The sequence below is a fragment of the Candoia aspera genome, chromosome 2, assembly GCF_035149785.1.
Source record: "Candoia aspera isolate rCanAsp1 chromosome 2, rCanAsp1.hap2, whole genome shotgun sequence".
Classification (NCBI taxonomy): Eukaryota; Metazoa; Chordata; class Lepidosauria; order Squamata; family Boidae; genus Candoia; species Candoia aspera.
The window spans coordinates 214,722,907-214,743,449 of NC_086154.1; the positions used below are offsets into that span (position 1 = coordinate 214,722,907).

At 36.1% G+C, this 20,543-nt stretch overlaps 1 protein-coding gene across 1 annotated transcript in view; it reads left to right on the forward strand.

The window, feature by feature from the left end:
* Positions 1 to 20,543, forward strand: part of SEMA6A (semaphorin 6A) — a 177,995-nt gene that overhangs the window by 130,956 nt on the left and 26,496 nt on the right. Inside the window, exons 14-18 of the mRNA XM_063295310.1 lie at positions 253 to 393; positions 512 to 592; positions 2,898 to 2,956; positions 8,315 to 8,335; positions 18,677 to 18,841. Of these exons, the coding sequence (XP_063151380.1) occupies positions 253 to 393; positions 512 to 592; positions 2,898 to 2,956; positions 8,315 to 8,335; positions 18,677 to 18,841 (467 nt within the window). The remainder of the gene's footprint in view (positions 1 to 252; positions 394 to 511; positions 593 to 2,897; positions 2,957 to 8,314; positions 8,336 to 18,676; positions 18,842 to 20,543) is intronic.

Consider the following 20,543-nt stretch of genomic DNA (forward strand, 5'->3'; position numbering starts at 1 on the left):
ATACCAGAAGGGAATGACAAGTCATATCTGTGGCTCTGTAACAACTTACATTGCCTCCCATCTCTTTGGTACACTTCATCAAATCAAAAATTTGGCTCATATCATAAAGGGTTTGAATTTGGTCATCCAAAGGTATTATTCTAAGTGGAAAATGTGTATGCACCTGATTTTATTCTTTCTTAGAAATTTTTATTTTATAATTGAAGTCTTCAAGAATGATGGAAATGACTGTTTCCCCTTCGTCCAAATTAGGTGCAGCTATGATGGGGTGGAGGACAAGAGAATTATGGGTATGCAACTGGACAAGCAAAGCAGTGCCCTCTATGTAGCATTTTCAAACTGTTTGATAAGAGTTCCTCTGGGAAGGTGTGAGCGTCATGGCAAGTGCAAAAAGTACGTATTCCTTGATATCACCACCTCTTCAATACATATATTGATATGTTGATGCTGACACAGTAGTAGTAATAACAAAGAATTTCTAGAATGATTTATACATGTTTCTTCTATCAAGGGCCTGCATAGCTTCTAGGGACCCATACTGTGGATGGATGAAAGAAAGTGGAGCATGCATGCAGCTTCTACCTGGAGCAGCGTAAGTTTTAATTGCCCTTGGGAGAATGTATACGTTTCAGTTATAATACTGAGCAATACACTTTTGAACATTACTTAGAAGCTTCATTGGAAACCTACAGACAAAAATGTACATGACAAAAAAAAAGAGGAAGGAATGTTTGCATTCTTTTTATTGTCTCTGCTTCCAGAGTAGTATTTCAGACAAACTTTTTTCTGATTAAGGATGAAGATACATAAATATTAGGGCTGTGCGGTGCTTTGGATTCAATAAGATCTGCTTCTTTTAATCAAAAAACATTACCCCAAAAAACAAACAAAAACTGAACCACATTCTAAACTGAGAAAAGAATCGTAAAGTTCCTATTACATCTTCATCATTACAACATTGTTATAAGGAAACTAGTGCTATATTAGCTCAGTCTAGGATTGACCTAGTCTGGCCTGGTGCTTGGTTTTTTCATCTAGTTCAAAAAGTCCTCTCAAGACGGAGCAAATTGTTCTCAGTTTTTCCAACTTAATACTGACTTGCTAGTCTCTAACATTTCCTGTCTCCTGTTCTGCAGCCCATAAGCCATAAAATGAGCCTTGGATGCCCTCTGATTTAAAAAAAATAAATGCTGCCATGTTTATTTCAAGTTTACCAAGTTTCATCAAAAGATTGTAACATCACAAAGTCTAACCTTAACTCTAGCCCTGTTATGCTTGTTATCTGTATGCTACATGGAGATGTTTACATGGAGCGTAACAGAAAAATATAATTGGTATTGTTCATGATGGGCAAGTTGTTTTACCAGTAGTCTAGCTGCCCCAATTTGCACCAGTTGTTTTCAAAGATTGTATCAGAGTGTGTTGCAATAGTTTAATTGATTGGTGACCAAGACATGAGTGGTCCACATGGAGTTGCAACTGGCTCATCAGCCAAAGCTTGGTAAAGGCCTTCTTGGCCACAGCTTCCATCTGCTGCTTGAGAAGGAGCTGAAAGTCCAATAGGAACCCCAAGTCACAACCCATGTCTTTTGTGGGGAGGATGACCCCATTCTTTTAGAGTCAATGTTATTAGATCATTCAGATGTTTACTGACAGTTAGCAGCTCCTTCCTGTTAGGATTTAAATTTGAACTTGTTTTGCCACATCCAGGTCCTCATAGCCTCCAGATATTGATTCAGGACTTTCATACCATCTCTGGCTTGGCCCAGGGTAGCAATGCATAATTGGGGATCATCCTTACTTTGAGCCAATGCATAACTTCTCAGATACTAGACAGCACAGGGAGAAGCACAGATCCTTGACAGGTGTCATATTAGAATTTCCATGAATTCAGGAACTTTCCTCCCATGACCACCTGGAATCACCCACTCAGGTAGATGTGGAACCACCATGGAATTATTTCCCACCCCTAGCACTTGCTGGAAGTCCAGAAGGATACAATAGGAAGTGGTATCAAATGACAGCAAGACTCCCCCCACATCTGGATCTCATTGAAGGTCATCCACCAGAGTGACCAGCTCCTGTCTGGTCACTGTTTCTGTCCTGTGACTGGCAAGGATACAGATAATCAATTTCTTCTAGTATCCTTTGTAGTTGATTTACAGTACTACCAATTTCTAGACAGTCTTCTCTGGAAAGAGAAGGTTGGCAAGTGGGTGAAAGGGATAGGAATCTCTCTTCAAGAGAGCTTACACTACCAGCTCCTTGTAGGCAGGTATCATTTGTCTTTCATTTGTGAATGTCTAAAGTATTGACCTTAGATTATTTTAACATAGCATCCATATCAAATTTCACCTGAAAATAGCAGTTGGAAAGTATCTAGATGGTTCCTTATTTAATTTGGATGTTAAAGGATAGTTGTATATCTTAACACTTACCTGTCCCTCATCTCGCCCTCTCTCCACACATACCCACACATGCATCCTATTGGAATAACAGCTTCATTAATTCTCTGCCTCTCTGAAGACTCCTGTATCTCTGCTCACCTCTGAGTTTGGAGAACCTTGAAAAATACTGGGAATGAACTGCATGGAGAAGTATAACTGATGAAGAACGTTTTTTCTCCTTTTCTCTATTATTCTTTGGGAATAGTCCTGGTGACAGGAAAAAGCTCTTAATGCAATCCTGTATTTTTAAAGAAAAATATTCATATAGAAATGTTCTCCTAAAGGAGTAACTGAAGAGTAAAGCAAAATGAATTATTTTGTGCTTGTACAGTGCAACTATTAAAAACATAATTTTCTTTTTTATTTCATTTGTTGTCTCTATGAATTCTATGTAGCAGAGCACATATGTGCATTAATTCATGCTATTCTCTATTTCTTTCTGTTACTTAGATTGGCCTTTGAGCAGGACATAGAGCATGGCAATACTGATGGCTTGGGTGACTGCCAAAGTAAGCAAAAACATTTTACTCACTTATATTAATTTTATATGAGAGAAACTGTATAAATGTTTAAGTGCTGTTAACTCAGAATCAGCAACAGCAGAAAAAATATATATAAAAAATAAATTCATAGCAATAATGGAAACAGCACAAGGCAATTTACTTTGTTTTTTAAAAAAGGTAACATTTAAGGAAATGGGGTTTACAAAAATACCATATGTTTAAATGGCAATCTTTTTGGAATTAAAATCTAACTGAAGAAAATTTAGAGATTCCCCTTAAGTTGTGTGTCAAACATGAATTAATAATGGTGATTGCTTTTGAAGTTTGAACAAGAAAGTAGAGCTGTGCAGCCATCATGAAGGGCAACATATATTTAACAAAACAGACACAGCTCTTTCATCTTTATTTTTTATGTATGAGTAAAACCAGAATCCCTGACATGCAGATTATGACACAGGAGACAGTGAACTCTTTAAAAACTTGATAAGATATACTTTAATACTATTTTTAGTTTCAAATATACTTGTCTTTCTAGCAACAGTAATATAATCATAAAATCCAATGAGATTTAGCTTAAACAATGGCCAGCAATATAGGCATCCATGAGGACCTGAGATTTCACCCACTGGCCTTCATATTTTTTTATGATGTTGATGATGACAATGACAATGGCAATCAAACCTTTTAAGATTTTTATGTCCTAATTTGGAGTATCATGATATTTTGGCAACTTTTACAGTTATTTGGGGGGTGGGGTGCTTGTGCAAAATTATGTGGTGCTGCCCACATCCTGAAAAGTTTTCTGTCTTAGATCAAAGACATCACAAGGCATACTTGTGTCCCTCTTCTGGGGGAGATGGGCGGTGGCTAAATTTGAGTAATAAATAAATAAATACTCCAGCAGCTGTTGCAGCCTAAGAGGATGGAAGGTTCTGCCATTTGCTGTTGATCCCATACTATTGTTGTTACCACTGTTGTTGTTGTTACCATCTGAAATGATCATCATCATCCAATTTCTCCCATCATTTTGTATTCTATAGAATTCTCTAGAATTGACATTAAATCATTCTCAAATACTGCAGGTGAAAAAGAACGTTGTCCCATGTTTTTGCAGGAGAAAACCAACTAAGCATGAGGTTACCATTCTCTGGCAACTATTAGCTCCCCCACCACCAAGTGTTTCAGACAACTGACCCTGATTGGGCCTATGATCTCTTGCACAACAAAAAAAGAAAAAAACTGAAATGTTTTGGGGGAAGGTATTTTGTATCTTCCGAAAACTCCCCTTTCCTGCCAGAATTGTTCACTTCTAATTATTCTAATCATTCTGGTTCAGCCCTGTGAAAGTGAAATAAACATGTATTCAGAGTCAGGTTCCAGCTACAGATGTTTAATGCAAATGTACTTTTGTTTAATGCTACTTTAAACAAATAAGTGACTTGTTTTGACTTGCATTATATTTCTACTCAGAGAAATGTAGTTTGCCATGTCTCCATGCTAAAGTTTTGTTATTTCTGTTTACCTTATACTGTAGTTTTAATATTTTTGAGGTGATTTAAGTTTTTTTTTTCTGTGTTTGTGGTTATATTGATATTTGCATTCACTGCATCAGGAAATAGTATACCAGTTAGGTTTAGTGAATGGGAAGAATGGGTTGGAGGGCAAGCCAAGATTTATGTTTAAGTGAATAGGGTTAAATATGGGTGAAAAGGAAATGGCACAAAAAGGACAACTGTATTAAGTAATAGTCTATTGACTGTTCAACATAACATTAATGGTAGAACAGTGATCTTTATCTGAGGGAATACGTTTAGAGTACAAAGGATGGAAAAATGAGAATTGGATCCCAAAGCGATTTCAATTTTATGTGATGGCTGCTTCATTTCTCTTAAGAACATCTTTGAAAGAATTTATGAATATTTAGAGATTTGCTAAATGTTTTAAATGCAAACCTCCAAAGAAGTTAGTCCAGCTTTACTGGAAGTATTACAGCACTGCTTCAGTTTTAGCAAATGTATACCAGCCTCAAAATAACCCAAGAGCATTTATTTGATTGTTGTTTCCTTGCTTGTTTTTACCTTAAAATGGGATGAGAACAGTTCAAGGTGGGAACACTTCCAGTCAGGCTGGCAGAGTATCAGAACACTTCTAGTCAGGTCAGAACAGCTGCCTTGGGCTGAAGTTTGAAATTTACACACCTCTAACACATGTATAGCTAGACATTATGGCAAGATTAAAGCATATATATTTGAAGTTTTCCAGTATGCATGCCCTGAGAAGGTCAGATAGCCCATTTACAAAAACTATTGCAAAAAAAAAGTGCAACTGCAACTAATCATAAGCATTCTCTGTGATTAATTAAATGCTAAAAAAAATGCTCCCCCACCTTAATGTCTTCCACATGGGTTGGGCTATTCCACCCAGAAATCTCAGTGAGTATGATCAATATACTGGTTATGAATTCTCAAAGTTGCAGTTCAAACATCTGTATGGTACTACCAAAGTTAGAAAGTCTGTTGCATGTTAAGAGGGAAATTTAGTTCAGAGATTATGCAGAGTTACTTGGCACTTTCCCTTTCTGCTTTTTTCACTGTCCTAGTTTTCCCTTTACAGGGTTCTAAAAATGAATTTGTCCCTTATTCTGCTATCTTTAACCAGCCTTGAAAATATCCTGCTTCTTAAGAAGCCACAAAAAGATCCACAACAATCTTGTTGCAGAATAAGGAAAAGAAGATAATATAAACTGATTAGAAAATACCCTTGAGATTTTTTTTTAAATGAGCAGTTATTTAACATTCAAAACTCATCAACTGCATTAAAGAAATAAGCTCCTCCTTAAAATTGGCCTATTGGTGTTAAAAGAAACCTCAAAAGAAACATTTAGAGGTGCATATGCCAGAAGGCTTTTAAATTATTGCTCCTGTGCCAAGACTTCTCACAAACCAGCCATTTCCTAATTCCTTCGGCAGCAATTAAGGATAATTCTTTGTGATATCATTTTAAATATTTTTTCCTCACAACGTTGTTTTTAATTAATTAAAATGGAAAGAGAGAGACATAATGTGTGATTTAACAGAGAAAAAAATGAATCATTATACATTTGACGTACAGTACTTCTGGCCTCATCCTAAACAAGCACACAGTATATGAATATTTGGGGAAATTTACTTAAAGATGTAAACCTTTCATTCAAACCCTAAGCATATTAATCCACAAATTGACCAAACTGATTCTACTGAAGTCCATGGGAGTACTTTAAATATGACTTGAATTCAATAATGTCTGCAGGCTGCGTCAAAAGTGTCAAGTTGATGGCCACGTCTGTGCAAAGCCCCACCTTTTTTACACACATCATAACACACATCAAAAGGGATGAGGTTTAGATACCCCAGTCACAGCTGACTTTTTCACCATCCCTAGTCATCCCACTTGAGTTTGTTATCTTTAAAGCCACATTATATATCTGCACTGCTTGCTTTGTTCAAGTATTTCCCTATTCAAAAAAATACATGGAGGCTCTCAAACTGTTATGTGAACTATAATGCATATTGTCAGGATTCAGATAAATCTGTTTTATAAAACCTATTTATATGATTGGGTAAATAAAATGTAGATGCTTAAGAAATGATGAGTCATAGCCAATGTCACTTTTTACATATACCGCTAGCACTCATATTGTATATACTGTATTCTAAATAATTGTTTTAAAGAGTGAGCTTTCTCATCAACCTTCTCCAGGATAAGGAATCTGAAAGCCATTTAGCATTTTGCAAAATATTCATCTATGAATTCTAAATAAGGTTCCATACTGTATACTGGGATAATCCCATTTGATAGCTGTATATGTAATTGGACTATTCTTGTATGTGGTCCTGGTATCTCTGCCCCCATGTGAAGTTTATCTAATACTTTAAAATGAAAACTAAATAATTTCCTGGGATTCACAATTCTTTACACTGGAATTTGAGACAAAGACATTTTCATCACATACCTCTATTTCATTGCATACAAGTTTGAATTGATTTTTTAAATTCCAAACTTACTCATATAAATTCCATCAAAATGAATGTGATTGTTTGAAAAGTGCTTGATATTTAGCCACATAAGGAACATGACTAACCTGAAGAGATGTCTTTTTCCATAGCACTATAGGTTCCTATTTTTTAATGCTCATTGGAAAAATTTACCCTGTGATAGCCATTAGGGTACCTAACACAGCTTACTTAATGGGAAATGCTGCTTGTGGTTCAGAATTAGTTCTGGTTTTCAAGGCCTTAATACACTTAAATACAGTACACTTAAAGCTTTCTAGGCTCAGAACAATAGTGAAATGGAGAGGAAAGGACTATCCTGGATAGTCCAATGGAGAGGACTATCCTGTCCTTTATTTTTTTCCATTTTTTCTTCATTGGAACCCAGTCTGGTATGTATTTCTACTTTGCTTGGAGTGTATCTATTCTTGGAGCATCAGCCACTATTAAAGCTCACAGACAAAAGTGGTATTGAGAACAGAATTCTCCCTCCTTTGGGTGGGGGATATCTAAATTTTAGGTACCACAGAATTACACTGTATAATTTAAGTAGGACTAATTATGATATGTGTGCAAAAGCAATACATTTGTTTTGAAGGCCTTAGTGGCCCACCCAATGTTACCAGGATGCATTGTACAAGGACCCCTTTATATTCAGTTGATTTGCTACATCACAGGTGCCGTCTCTCATAAATTGAACTTTGATCATACCAAGAAAATGTTGTTGTAACAGCAATTGTGGTAAAATGAGCAAGATCAACAATTTCAATATTTTAATATTAAATAAATATTTTAACAAAGAAATGTCTAATGTTAAGAGTGAGAATCTTCAGTACAGAATCTCATGGAAGCTAACATTTCAATGATCTATATATCAAATAACAAGAGACATTACTGAAGAGAGCTTTTAGGTATTGATCCAAGAAGAAGTATGTACCACATACAAGGCACTGATCCAAATCTTCCTAAAATATTTCTATTTGAGATTAAGGAGTAGTACTGATTTTCCCATTGGCTGCAGTCCCTCAAATAGAACCAAGATCTTCTCAAATACATGATTCATTGTTTAATTCAAGATCCTTACGCTTTTCTTTAAAAAGAAAAATACCCCAACCTTTTATTTAAGATGCAGTAAAAATATTCCAAAACCTTATGAAATAATCCATTCTGATAGGCTGATCTCAAAACTGGATGTTGTCAAAATATCGCCAAACACTAGCAAGGATGTATGTAAATTAGTATATGTGGAAAGAGAATTTAAAATGATATTAGAAATAATTCTTTCCCCTTCCCTCCTTTTCCTTCCCCTCCCCTCTCCTTTTTCTTTTTTCAGATTCGTTTGTAGCACTGAATGGTAAGGAAATTCCCTAGTAATTTTGTATGAATACCTGTCTGTACAGATCAGTTTCAGAAGAATCATGTTTACAATCTTGTCAAATATTTCCATGTTTTAATTGTTTTAATATTGTGCCATTTTTTTTCATAGACATTTCAGCTCCTTCATCAGACCATGAAATGTCTTACACTACAGTGTATGGTCAGTTTATGGATTTCTCAAATAATGCTTGCTCAGTTCCTTGTCAAAGTGTTAGCTTCAGTCCTAAAGCTGTCATTTCCATTTTGTGGCCTAGTTCACTAAACTGATTCAAAATTCCATTACCCCTTGAATTGTTACAATAATTTCAGTCATGACCCTCTGGGAGGTCTTCCACTGAACTCACAAGTTCAAGCCAAGTAGTTTAGAAATTCAGATGTTTGAACCACAGAACTTTAAAAAGGAAATCTCTTAGAGAGTGGCAACTCCCCAGACCAAGATCTAGGGACTAGAAATACAGTATATTTCAGTGTACAAACGACAGCTAGAATTCATAGTTTGGTACAATTAAGAGCATTGCAATTTATGGAACCAAATCAAAATTATATATAAAAATGTTGGTCCACAATCTTTTATATGGTATAGAAAAAGGGATGCATGGGAGGGGTATTATGAGCAGAATTGTTCCTAGGTACTGCTTGGTCAATGTATTATTATGGAGGATTTTTTTTTTCCTACATTATATGCTCAAACAAACAGCAGCATTATCAGAACGCTGCGTGTTGAAAAGGAGAAAAGTTTGAGATCATGAGTCTGTTATAGCTTTGATAGACAGCAGGAGTTCAGCCATACCATTTGGCTTTTAAACTGCTTGTACCCAAAAGATTTGTTTCTCATGTTCTCATAAATAATCTTGTATTCAATACACAAATACGGTAACCATTTATGAAAACTGTTTGACTAGTATTAGGGCTATGTGAAAGCCAATTTGGTGTAGTGGTTAAGGCACCAGGCTAGAGACCAGGAGACTGAGTTCTAGTCCTGCCTTAGGAACAAAGCCGGCTGGGTGACCTTGGGCCAGTCACTATCTCTCAGCCCTGGGAAGAAGGCAATGGCAGACCCCTACCAAAAATTTTAGGGTTAGGATTGAAAACATCTGGGTGACCAATAGATAGCAGCAAAGTGATACAACTAGGTGGATGGAACCAATCTAAGTTCAATGTAGCTCCATTAAAAAGACCACAATTCTGGGACTATTTGGAGGACATAGACAACACAGGGTACAATCAAATTATTCATTTTTTCAACAGAATTAGTTGCTATCTGCTGTATGTTAACACAAAACCCATAGTATGCAATCAGTTGAATCCAGCATCTCCTTCCACACTGTGTGGGATTCTCTTAGCAGATTTCTGCTCAAAACTCTGACTGGGGAAAAAAAGTGTGTGTTGTTGATTTTTTTCCAATTCTGAAAAAAATATATAACTAATCAATTAATTTTAAGGGGGAACAGGCAACACAGCTATTCTCACATAGCATTGCTACTCCTCCAGGACTAGCTGAATAGATATGGCATCAGTAGTTCTAAGCAGATGATTACATAAAGGCAAAAATATATCTGTGACTCTAAAACAATAGAGAAACTCCTCAATCAAGAAAGGCAACACAATTTTTAATTTTGGCCACTGAACTGTTGGCAATAGATGAGATTTCAATTGCTGCTTTGATCACTTGCTGAAGTTAAAATTATTACAGTTGTACACATTTCAAAAACAATTTGGAAGAATTGCTTTGCCACTTAAGATCAGCACCTTTCATCGAAGCAGCTGCATTTTTTTCAGGGTTACATGGAAGCCTGAAAAAAGGCATGGTGCTTTAATGAGTTGAATTGATCCCAATCCTTAAAGCAACCACATCTTTTTTTAGGCTCTTACAGCATTTATCCTGAATCATTTTTAAGAATGTCAGCCCTAATAATTACCACAGAAAATATTTCAGAAAATATATTCCTGTCAAGCCAGATTCTGAGTTGATCCGGGACAAGCTCTTTTCTTGTATTAATAATAAAGCTAAATATCAGAATATTGACAATCATCCTGTAGTGCAATCCTATAACTATCTAATGCAAAGCGAATATCACTGAATTCAGTTAGATTATTTCCCATTAGTTGGTATAATCGTTCATGTGATAAATCAGTTTATGATGCCTAATATGCAATTGTTTTATTTGTAAAGACTTTTTTCTACTACAACCAGGTAAAAGTGAAAATATATTTAAATCATAAAGAAATTTCCTGGGGAACCAGGAATAGTAATGGAGGAACATGCCATAGTATATTTCCAAATGCCAAGCAAAGAAATGTTTTTTTTTCCCTTTAGAAGTTTTTGTTTACTGTAGTCACTTCCCTGCTTATTCAGGCTCTATATTTTTAGCCTCTGCACTGGAAGATCAGACTCCAGTAGTTGTTTATAAAACAGGTGATACAAATAAAAAAGCTGCACATCTGACCTTTCCTGCATAGTGATTTCCCATCTCCAAACTAACCATGCCAGCTAGGCAAAGTACCTGTTCTGTCAGGAAGCCAACTGCATGTGCATATGAACTGAAGGACAAGAGGCTTTCTTCCTGTAAGATTTTGTTCTATCTTCATCAGTTTTAGTGAACCAAGCCTCCATGCTACATTTGCGTTCTCCCTCCCTCTGCACCGATGATTTAACTTTCTTGTTTCCCTTGATTGCTGTAATCACTTAACAGAATAATGCATCAGGCATCTGAATACCTGCCTCTTGCAACGTGTAACTACCTACTGATATATTTTCCAGATCCTTATCTTTCAGTGCTCTAACAAAATCTAATTTCTTTTTTTTATATAAGAATTTTGTTAGATCTAATTTCTTTTTTGTATACTGCTATAACTACTAAGCTATATAAATTGTGTTGTCATAATACGATATATGATGCAAACTTCTAAAAAAGACTGTTGAAAGGCTCTTAAAGTGTGCATTTTTAAAAACTGACATTGAGAACAGTCATGTTTGAAAAATAATGTTGACGCTCATTGAAATAGCTTTTAGTAAAAATTCAAATATAGTACAGTATATCTTAATTATTTGTAGGAGAATTGCATTTAAGTCCATAAAGGAAGTAAATTGAGGAAATTTTCAGTTGTTTAATATACATATGGGTTGTGTGTGCATTTCTAATGCTATATTCCACAGATAATTAATAAATAATAATGACTCCTTAGACTTCTTTCAAGCTACAATCTTGAAAGTTGCAAGAAATCCCATTGCAGTGAATATCTCTACTCTACAGAGGGATTATATTTTACACTCTGAAATTTATGCATTGTACCTGTATCATAAAAGATGCAAAAGCATAAATCAGTAGCCAAATATATGTGAAGCCATTTAAAAGAACTCAGGCAGCACTCTTGGTCAATATCTTTGCTTAAAATCCTAGAAAGCTGTTTCTGTTATCAGCATTTTGCTCAATGAACTGTGATCTGACTTGGCATTAAATAATTTCTCACATGCTGCATAGAAATGCCTGTAAATAATGAATATCAAAGTTTTGTGTTAATATAATATTGCCAAAAGAAGTAGGTTGCTAATGAAGCTCAAGATCAGCGTAGCCAGTTAGAAAACTGCGTAGGTCCAAAGAAGAAAAGGTTGTGTAATCCAGTCTCATTGCACTCCCTTTCTCTTTCTGGCTCTTCATTTCATACTGTGATAAAGGAGATTTTATCTTGATTACCAATAAGATCTGTAGAAAATCATTTCTCAATGTGCTAACACATTATTTTTATTTTTTATTTATTTTTAACAGTGAACTTTAAAAAAACCCACAATACCAACAAGAAAGAGATTATACAGTGATTAGAAGGTGGCAAAAGAAAATCTAACTACATAAATTATAATGATTAAAATAAAGTAAATGCCCCCCAAAAAACGTTATAATAACTACATATAATAATATCAAATGAATTCAATACTTAAGTTTATCAATAAATCTAGACTGTACAGAAACATATTGCATCATATTCTCATTTTTAGAACACTGAAACTTTTTCAGAAATAGATAAGCTTAAATTCTGAATCCATTGCTTAAAATCAGGAGAGTATATCTAAAATTGGAAAGTTGTGTCTCATACTCAGTACAGCCAAAGTTCTTCATGAAGTGACAAATTCCATATTTTAAGAATATTGTTCAACATCACATTAAGATTCTTAACTATAATATTTATTCCCAAAATTTACTGACTTTATGCAGTACTTTCAAAACAAAATAAGGCTATAGTTGAACAAGACCTGATTATATTTATTGATTGATTGATTGATCAAATTTAGCTACCACCCATCTCCCCCAAAAGAGGGACTCTGGGTGGTTTACAGTAAAATCAAGCGCAAAATATAAACATTAAAATCTCATGAAACAATTACAATAAAATACAGTAAATAAATAGAATCCAAGAAAGGAATATATGAGTTAAAGAACCTTCAAATGCATTATAAAACCAACATTTAAAAAATCTAATAATGTCCATCCCTTTTCAAAGATTCTTTGAGGGGATCCAGTAAATATGAAATATTTTCTGATGAATTAATTTCATTTTTAAATCATAAGCATATTTCACATTTCTTCATACCTAGACCCATGGATTCTCCAAAATTGGGTATTTCAATTTTTCATTCCACAACTGAGATATACTGTATAACTCATATTAACTTTCATTTTACTTTTTAATTCTTTATAAAATTGAATTGTTGGTTACCATTCAAGCACTGCATGTCTTAAGCATCTTAAAACTGCAGGTAGCTTGGAGTCTGTTAGAGCATCCAGGCCATACTGGTCAATCAAAACTTTTACAATGTTTTAATTGCATATATTGCCAAGTGAATAATATAGGTGAGTCGTATTCAACATGCAATCTCTCAAAGTTTTTCAAGCAACCATTAGAAATCAGCTCAACTAAAGTGTTGATCCTTTCTCTAGCCCAAGCATTCCCGTAAAACATCTTCCACATGATTTCAAATTTGGGTTATTCCACAGTGTCTGTTTCTTGTGTGATTCAGGATCAAAATGTAATCACTTACCTATTAATAACTAAATGTGCCTAGCAGCTTCCAAGGCTAGAAATGAAGATCTTTGTTTATTGTACCTGGACCCTAAAACTTGTGAAGATTTTAGAGGTGTTACACACTTGCTTTCCAAATAGGCCCTAATGCATTAGCAACAGAGGGAAAAGCCTGAATTTTCACATTTGTGTGAAACACTTTCTAGCTCTGGTACCATCTGGTACTCATTAATTTCTTTACGTAGCTATAGTTTTCCATTATCAGTGAGTACTGTATATAGCTGAAGCATATGGCTTGGGAACATTTATTTCATTAAATATGTCCCTTGGGCAAATATTTTCTCTAGATTATCACATTAAGAAAAGGTTTTGTTTAACTATATGTATAGATTAAAAATAAAATGGCCTATAGAACTCAGCTAACTGAAAATTTCTGTACTGAATGTGGAGCAAAATACATATCAAATCCAGATATAAAATATAAGTACTACTTGTCAATAGCCACATGCACTTCTAATTCTTTTGGAAACAATTGTTTTCTTGTCCTGAGAACCACATCCCTTTTAAAGATAGATAAAGTGTAAACAAATGTTAGGACTGCGCTGAGTTATTTCAGAGAAGGCTAGGTGAAAAACTCATGACACATTTTTTATGGCTAGTCACAATCTTAGAGTTTGGTTTTGAGATTATGGTTAAGGACAAACATGAAACTGATAAGTATTCAGCATAAGCAGCCTTTCCTAACCTCTACGATATCAAAATAATGCTCCTTCTGTATTTGTATGCAATCATGACAGATGTTTTTCACATGCTACCTATAACACCCCCCCCCCCCAAGGATGTCTGTGCGGTTCATTTTTAAGGATCTCAGTTGCAGTGATCCCACTTATAGAAGATGCATTTTTTCATTTTTTTAAAATAGTAGCTAAGGCCTGAAGCTATATATTTATACATATATACATATGTATGTGTTTGTGTATGTGTGTGTGTACTATGTGTATCTATATATGTACAATGTGTGTGTGTGTGTGTGTGTGAAGCTAGGAATTGATGGATTACCAGTTGAGATAGTTCAACAGTCAGATGCAGCAGTGGAAGCACTGCTACGTCAAGAAGTTTTGAAGACAATGACCTGGCCAACTGCTGGAAGAGATCTGTATTCATACCCATTCCAAAGAAAGGAGATCAAACAGAATGCGGAAATTATCAAACAATTTCATTAGTTTCACATGCTAGCAAAATTTTGCTAAAAATAATTCAATAACGTTTGCAGCCTTACATTGACAGAGAACTACCAGAAGTCCAAGATGGATTTAGAAGAAGACACGGTATGAGAGATATCATTGCTGATGTCAGATGGATCTTGGCTGAATGTAAAGAATACCAGAAAGATGTTTACCTCTGTTTCACTGATTACACAAAGCCGTTTGACTGTATGGACCATAGCATGTTATAGTTAATTACAAAGGATGGGAATTCCAGAGCACTTAATTGTACTCATGTGGAACCTGAACACAGATCAAGAGGCAGTCATTAGAACAGAAAACGGTGAAACCGAGTGGTTCAAAATTGGAAAAGGTGTACAGCAAGGTTGTATACTTTCACCCTACTTATTCAATGTGTATGCTGAACAAAATAATTCGAGAAGCAGGAATGTACGAAGAAGAACAGGGTATCAGAATTGGTGGAAGACTCATTAACAACCTGCGATATGCAGATGATACAACTTTGCTTGCTGGAAGTGAAGAAGACTTGAAGTACTTGCTGATGAAGATCAAAGATTGTAGTCAGCAATACGGACTACACCTGAATATGAAGAAGATGAAGATCCTCATAAATGGACCAATAAAAATGTCACAATAAATGGAGAAGAAATTGAAGTTGTCAACAGATTCAGTCTACTCGGATCAACAATCAATGCCAAGGGAAGTAGTAATCAAGAAATCAAACGACGTATCATGCTGGGAAAATCTGCCATCAAAGACCTATTTAAAGTTTTCAGAAGTAAAGACATCAGTTTAAAAACAAAGGTGCATCTGACTCACGCCATGGTCTTCTCAATTGCCACACATATACCTGTGAAAGTTGGACATTAAAAAAGGAAAAAGAATTGATGGATTTGAATTGTATTGGCGAAGATTATTGAAAATACCATGGACTTCCAGAAGAACAAACAAATCAGTTTTAGAAGAAATGCAACCAGAATGTTCCCTAGAGGCAAAGATAACTAGGCTTAGACTCACATACTTTGGCACATTGTCAGGAAAGACTGATCGCTTGAAAAGGACATCATGTTTGGTAAAGTCGAGGGCCAGCGGAAAAGAAGAAGACCTTCAATGCGATGGATTGATATAATTACCGCAACAATGGATGCAAACATTGGAACAGTCAGGCATAAGACTGGCGCAAGACTGAACAGCATTTTGTTCTGTTATACATAGGGTCGCCATGAGTCGTAAATGACTTGACGGCAACTAACAAGGCCTGAAGTCAAGATTCAGTTTGTCCTTTACAGTCATCTTTGGAATTATGTTTCCAAATGACTTGAAGATAAATAATATGAACTTTATTGTCTGTACCTCCCCATCTTCACATTTAAGGGATTATAATATTGATAAGGTAAAGGTAAAGGTTTCCCTTGACATAAAGTCCAGTCGTGTCCGACTCTAGGGGGCGGTGCTCATCTCCGTTTCTAAGCCTTGGAGCTGGCGTTGTCCATAGGACACTTCCGGGTCATGTGGCCAGCATGACGACACGGAACGCCGTTACCTTCCCGCCGAAGCGGTACCTATTGATCTACTCACATTTGCATGTTTTCGAACTGCTAGGTGAGCAGGAGCTGGGATTAACAACGGGAGCTCACCCCGCCGCGCGGTTTCGAACCGCCGACCTTCTGATAGTTTTATAATAATTTAATATTCTGAAAACTCCAATTATCAGCTCTTAGATTTCATTATTAATGGGGAGCTGATGAAACTAGACTCCTTATTATGATAAAGAGTAATATAGTGCTCTTATCAGTGTTATTTTCAGGGTAAAGAACAATCATTATATCAGGGATTAGCTTTTGTTCCTGATGACTCCAGCCAAAGTGACTCTTTTAATCCAATCTGCTTTCCTGTATCTAGTTAATACATCAGGAATGGCAAATGTTCCTTAGTTGTAGAAAAAATCTTATATGAATTTTATGAGAAGTATTAATACCAATTCTGTAAATTCTGGCACTGAGCAGGAATAAGCAATCTGGTGCTTCCTCAGATGTTTTGGACTTCAGTTAGTACAAGCTTCAGCCAAAGGATTTTTGGAAGCAATAAAGACCCCAGGAAACCTGACTTACATTTTACAAATCCTGCTGGTTTGGCTCTCGTCCTGCCCTTTTCCTTTAGCTACCTATAGGTAACTAAAGGCTTTCCTCCTCTGCTCCTTTCTCCCCTGTATTACTTAGTCCACTGGACTTTCCAGAATCTCTGTTGGGCCTGATCATCCCAAGGCAAACCATATCACTTTGTATTTCTGAAGTTAATGGGGTCTTTTGAAGCAAGACCAAGAATACACATTAGCTAAATGAACGGTTTTGCACTGGATATGCAAAGGAATCCATATGCAGTCCAGAAATTTCAAGTAGTGTTTATATCCAGGATCATATTGTCAGTTTCTGTCTAGTCTGCAAAATAAAATCTCATTTTCTATATTCCATTGTAACTTTTTTTTCCCAGCTGATGTAACCCTCTCAACATAGTAGGCTAACTTTGAAAATTTTGTTTTGTATCCATTTTGATACAAAATGCAGCATTTGGCTTCCAGTGGGGTGGAGGATAGGTGGGAAAAGGAGATATGTGTCCCTAGTGCGTAAGACATTGTACTGGCTTCTTGCTGTTTTCTGGGCATAAGTCATTTTTAAATAGAATCTAGCTACATTGATTGGGTCTTTATTCCCAACTTGTATTTTATGAGATTGTTTGGCATAATCTTCCTCCATATTTCATTTAAAGGCAGCTTTAATTTGCTGTGATCAGCTGCAACAGCTCTAGAACCCACCTTTTAGAAAGGACCATACAAGGCCCTCTTTTGTTGTTTTTAAAGATACAGCTTAAACTATTTTATTTAAATCTGTGCAATAGAATCCTCCCAGCCAGACACATGGCTCCCACCTTGCCTGTTCTCCCAGGGATAGGGTGATTAGTGAACCCTGTGGAATTATTTGTCTGCTAGGTATAGTTTCATTCAGGGCACAAGTGGTCTGTGTTCTTATTTTATTGTTTCCTGATTTTAAAATGAGAAGCCACCCAGAACTGTGTGGAGTCAGACACTTTCTTAATCATATGTATGCATAAATATATAAATATTTTTTTCAGTACTGCTTAGTGTAATGCCCCCAAAAGTATATAATCCATAGCATGGAATAGCAGGATCCGTAGCATGGAAAGCCAGGATATAAATCAAATATATAAATTGCACTATTTATGTCCAAACCAAGCACATGGAGCAAAAAGGGCTAATTCTTTGTAGCCCTTGGCATAATTTGAAAAAGATTATGGGCAAACCTTTAGTCAGGTATGGCTTGGATGTCAGCAGGCCCACAACTAGGGTCTGGTCACCCGGGGCAAACATGGATTCCATGCCCATTTTGGTGCCCCCCCAGCACTCATTTTGGCGCCCCCCAGCATGGCACCTGGGCCACATGCCCTGCTTGCCCCCACCAGTTGTGGCCCTGCATGTCAGAAAGCAAAGACAAAGACATGTTGGAAAGAGAACAAGTCTGCCTCTCCACTTTGGCTTCTGTGCCCACCCATTGCTTGATTCAGTCCTACCTGCCTTGTGGCCCACAGTGGATTACTTCTGAAGGAATGTGGCCTGTAGCTCTGAAAAGTTTGTCTCTCCCTAGACTGTCAGTCTTTAACAATATTAAAGTCTGTAAGAGCCATTTTATTTCATTTGACTCTGCTCATATCCATTATTTCAGAGTGTTCCACTGGTTTCAGCCACTGTTTTATTTTGCATAATTGTAGGGTTATTACAGAAACAGTCAGGAGTTACACATACACATTTTATTTTTACACATACTTATACACGTTTTATTTTTACATGAAGCAACTTTCAGCTAATTCATGTAGCTCGCAGATTATCCTGTCTGTCTGTCAGACGCTATCCTGCATGTTCAAAATAAACTGTGCGCAGAGCTTTGATTTACAAGAGCACACCTTCCTTCCTTGATCCTGGATGTGCAAATACCTTTAGAAATGTTGCTTGCTGCCAGACTGCTTGTTCTCACTTTCCTTAACTGTATTTATGGTGCAAACAGGACACTCCAGTTCCCTACATCCCAGCATGACTACTTCAGACTCTCCAGCCCAACAGGATTATGATGCTGGAGGGCGCATACTAAATTGGAAGGATCACATTGGCTCATCTGAGAATACCAATCCATATGTGGCTGTCTCGTCGCATAATCACCAAGAGAAAAAGGGTAAGGCCTTGGAAATCATTCTTCCTGTGGGGGCAAGGGAGTGGGACTGACTTCAGTGTAACTGCTTCCAGCTGCTGCACAGTACCATGAAGTAAAAGTCTTATCCTGCAATTAAAAGATTATCACACACACACCCAAAATGGAGCAACTTTTTTTAAAAAAATAAATTTTATCCTAGCCGTTCAGTGGCAATGAAAAACCACGCAGAACAAATGCAAGACTATAAACTTTGAGCATGTTTGAGAACAAGTTTGGAAGGTTTAATTCAGCTCAGATGGTAACAGTGATGATAACATGACGATGATAAAAAATGAGCCTTGGCTTTACATTAATCCCCACTTGCACTTCCAGTGGAGTGGAGTGCAAAAAGTACTTTTGATGTTTAATTAATTTAAGCAGCAAGTTCAAGCCATGAAATAACATTAAAGAATAATCATTTGAAATTAAAGGTGCAGTCTACAAGAGCTTCCACTGTACAAGTTCAACTGAAACAACTTTCAGCTTGAGGTGGCTCCATTCATTTTGAAATAAATTTTATGAGCAGATTGTGTTTGAAGGAATTAAACACATTTGCTGATGAATGGCTATAGCAAAATGCCACTTTGGTTGGGCTTTTCTTTATAGTTAAAAAAAGTAATGATTTATAGTGGAAGGGGTCATTTCTCTGTTGGTTTTTTAAATTTCAGTTTCAGAGTTGTACTAAGTTTTTAAGCTCTTTAAATTCTCCATTAAAGAGAATTTAGCACCCCTTGTCAGCTATATTAGCACACTCTCTTTCAGACAGCTAATCATAAGGCAGCAGTATTTCTTTATATGTAATTAATATTCCTTTTTTCATTAAAAGTTAGGGTGGGATAGGACCAAACCAGGAAACAGCACATACTTAAAACTAGAGAGAAAAGGCACTTTGGGATGCATAAATTATTGCTGACTTCAACCTTACCATTATTGAAAAGAGGCTGCTAATTTTCTAACAGAGTGGTTGTTATCATAAATGCTCAGATCATGAAAGTAATTTAGTCCAGCTCCTCTAATACTTCTCAATAGGCAACTTCAGCTGTTTTGTCTTTACTTGGTTACAGCCAGTATCCTAAATTCAGTAAAAGTTCCATAAATTACTCTCTGGTTGAAGTGGCTTGAACTTGCAGCATTAATGAATTAAACAATAATATGCTTTCATCTCTTCTCATGTCTGGTAACAGAAATTCTCAGGATAACTATGGAATATCATCTACTGCATTACTGCTCCCATACAGCTTTCATGGATTTCAGTAAGGCTGAAATGAAATTCTATTCAAACCCCACACTAAAGAATAGGATATTTCAGAGGACAGTGGAAAAATTTGGGGCCATTTTTTCACCAGATTTAAATTAAGCCTGCAAGGGTGACTGATTTACCTACTCCCTGGCTCTCTCTCACCTTATCTCAAATAGGCATGGACTTTAAGGGGGTTGCAAAAGTTAACTTGTTTCATAATCAAACTGGTTTAATAGCAATTGTTCCATCAACTACCTGAAAGAGTTTTATAATATACAGGTCTTAGAAATACCTGTAAGCAAGAAAAGTTCTTGTCAGAGATGTTCTAATCAAAAATTATGGCTTCCTTTTGAACAATTTTCAAAAGGAAGCCATACATAGAATGCATTATATCATCAAGCTTGTGTATTTCTAGAGCATGGATAACTGTGATCAAGCTAGTTC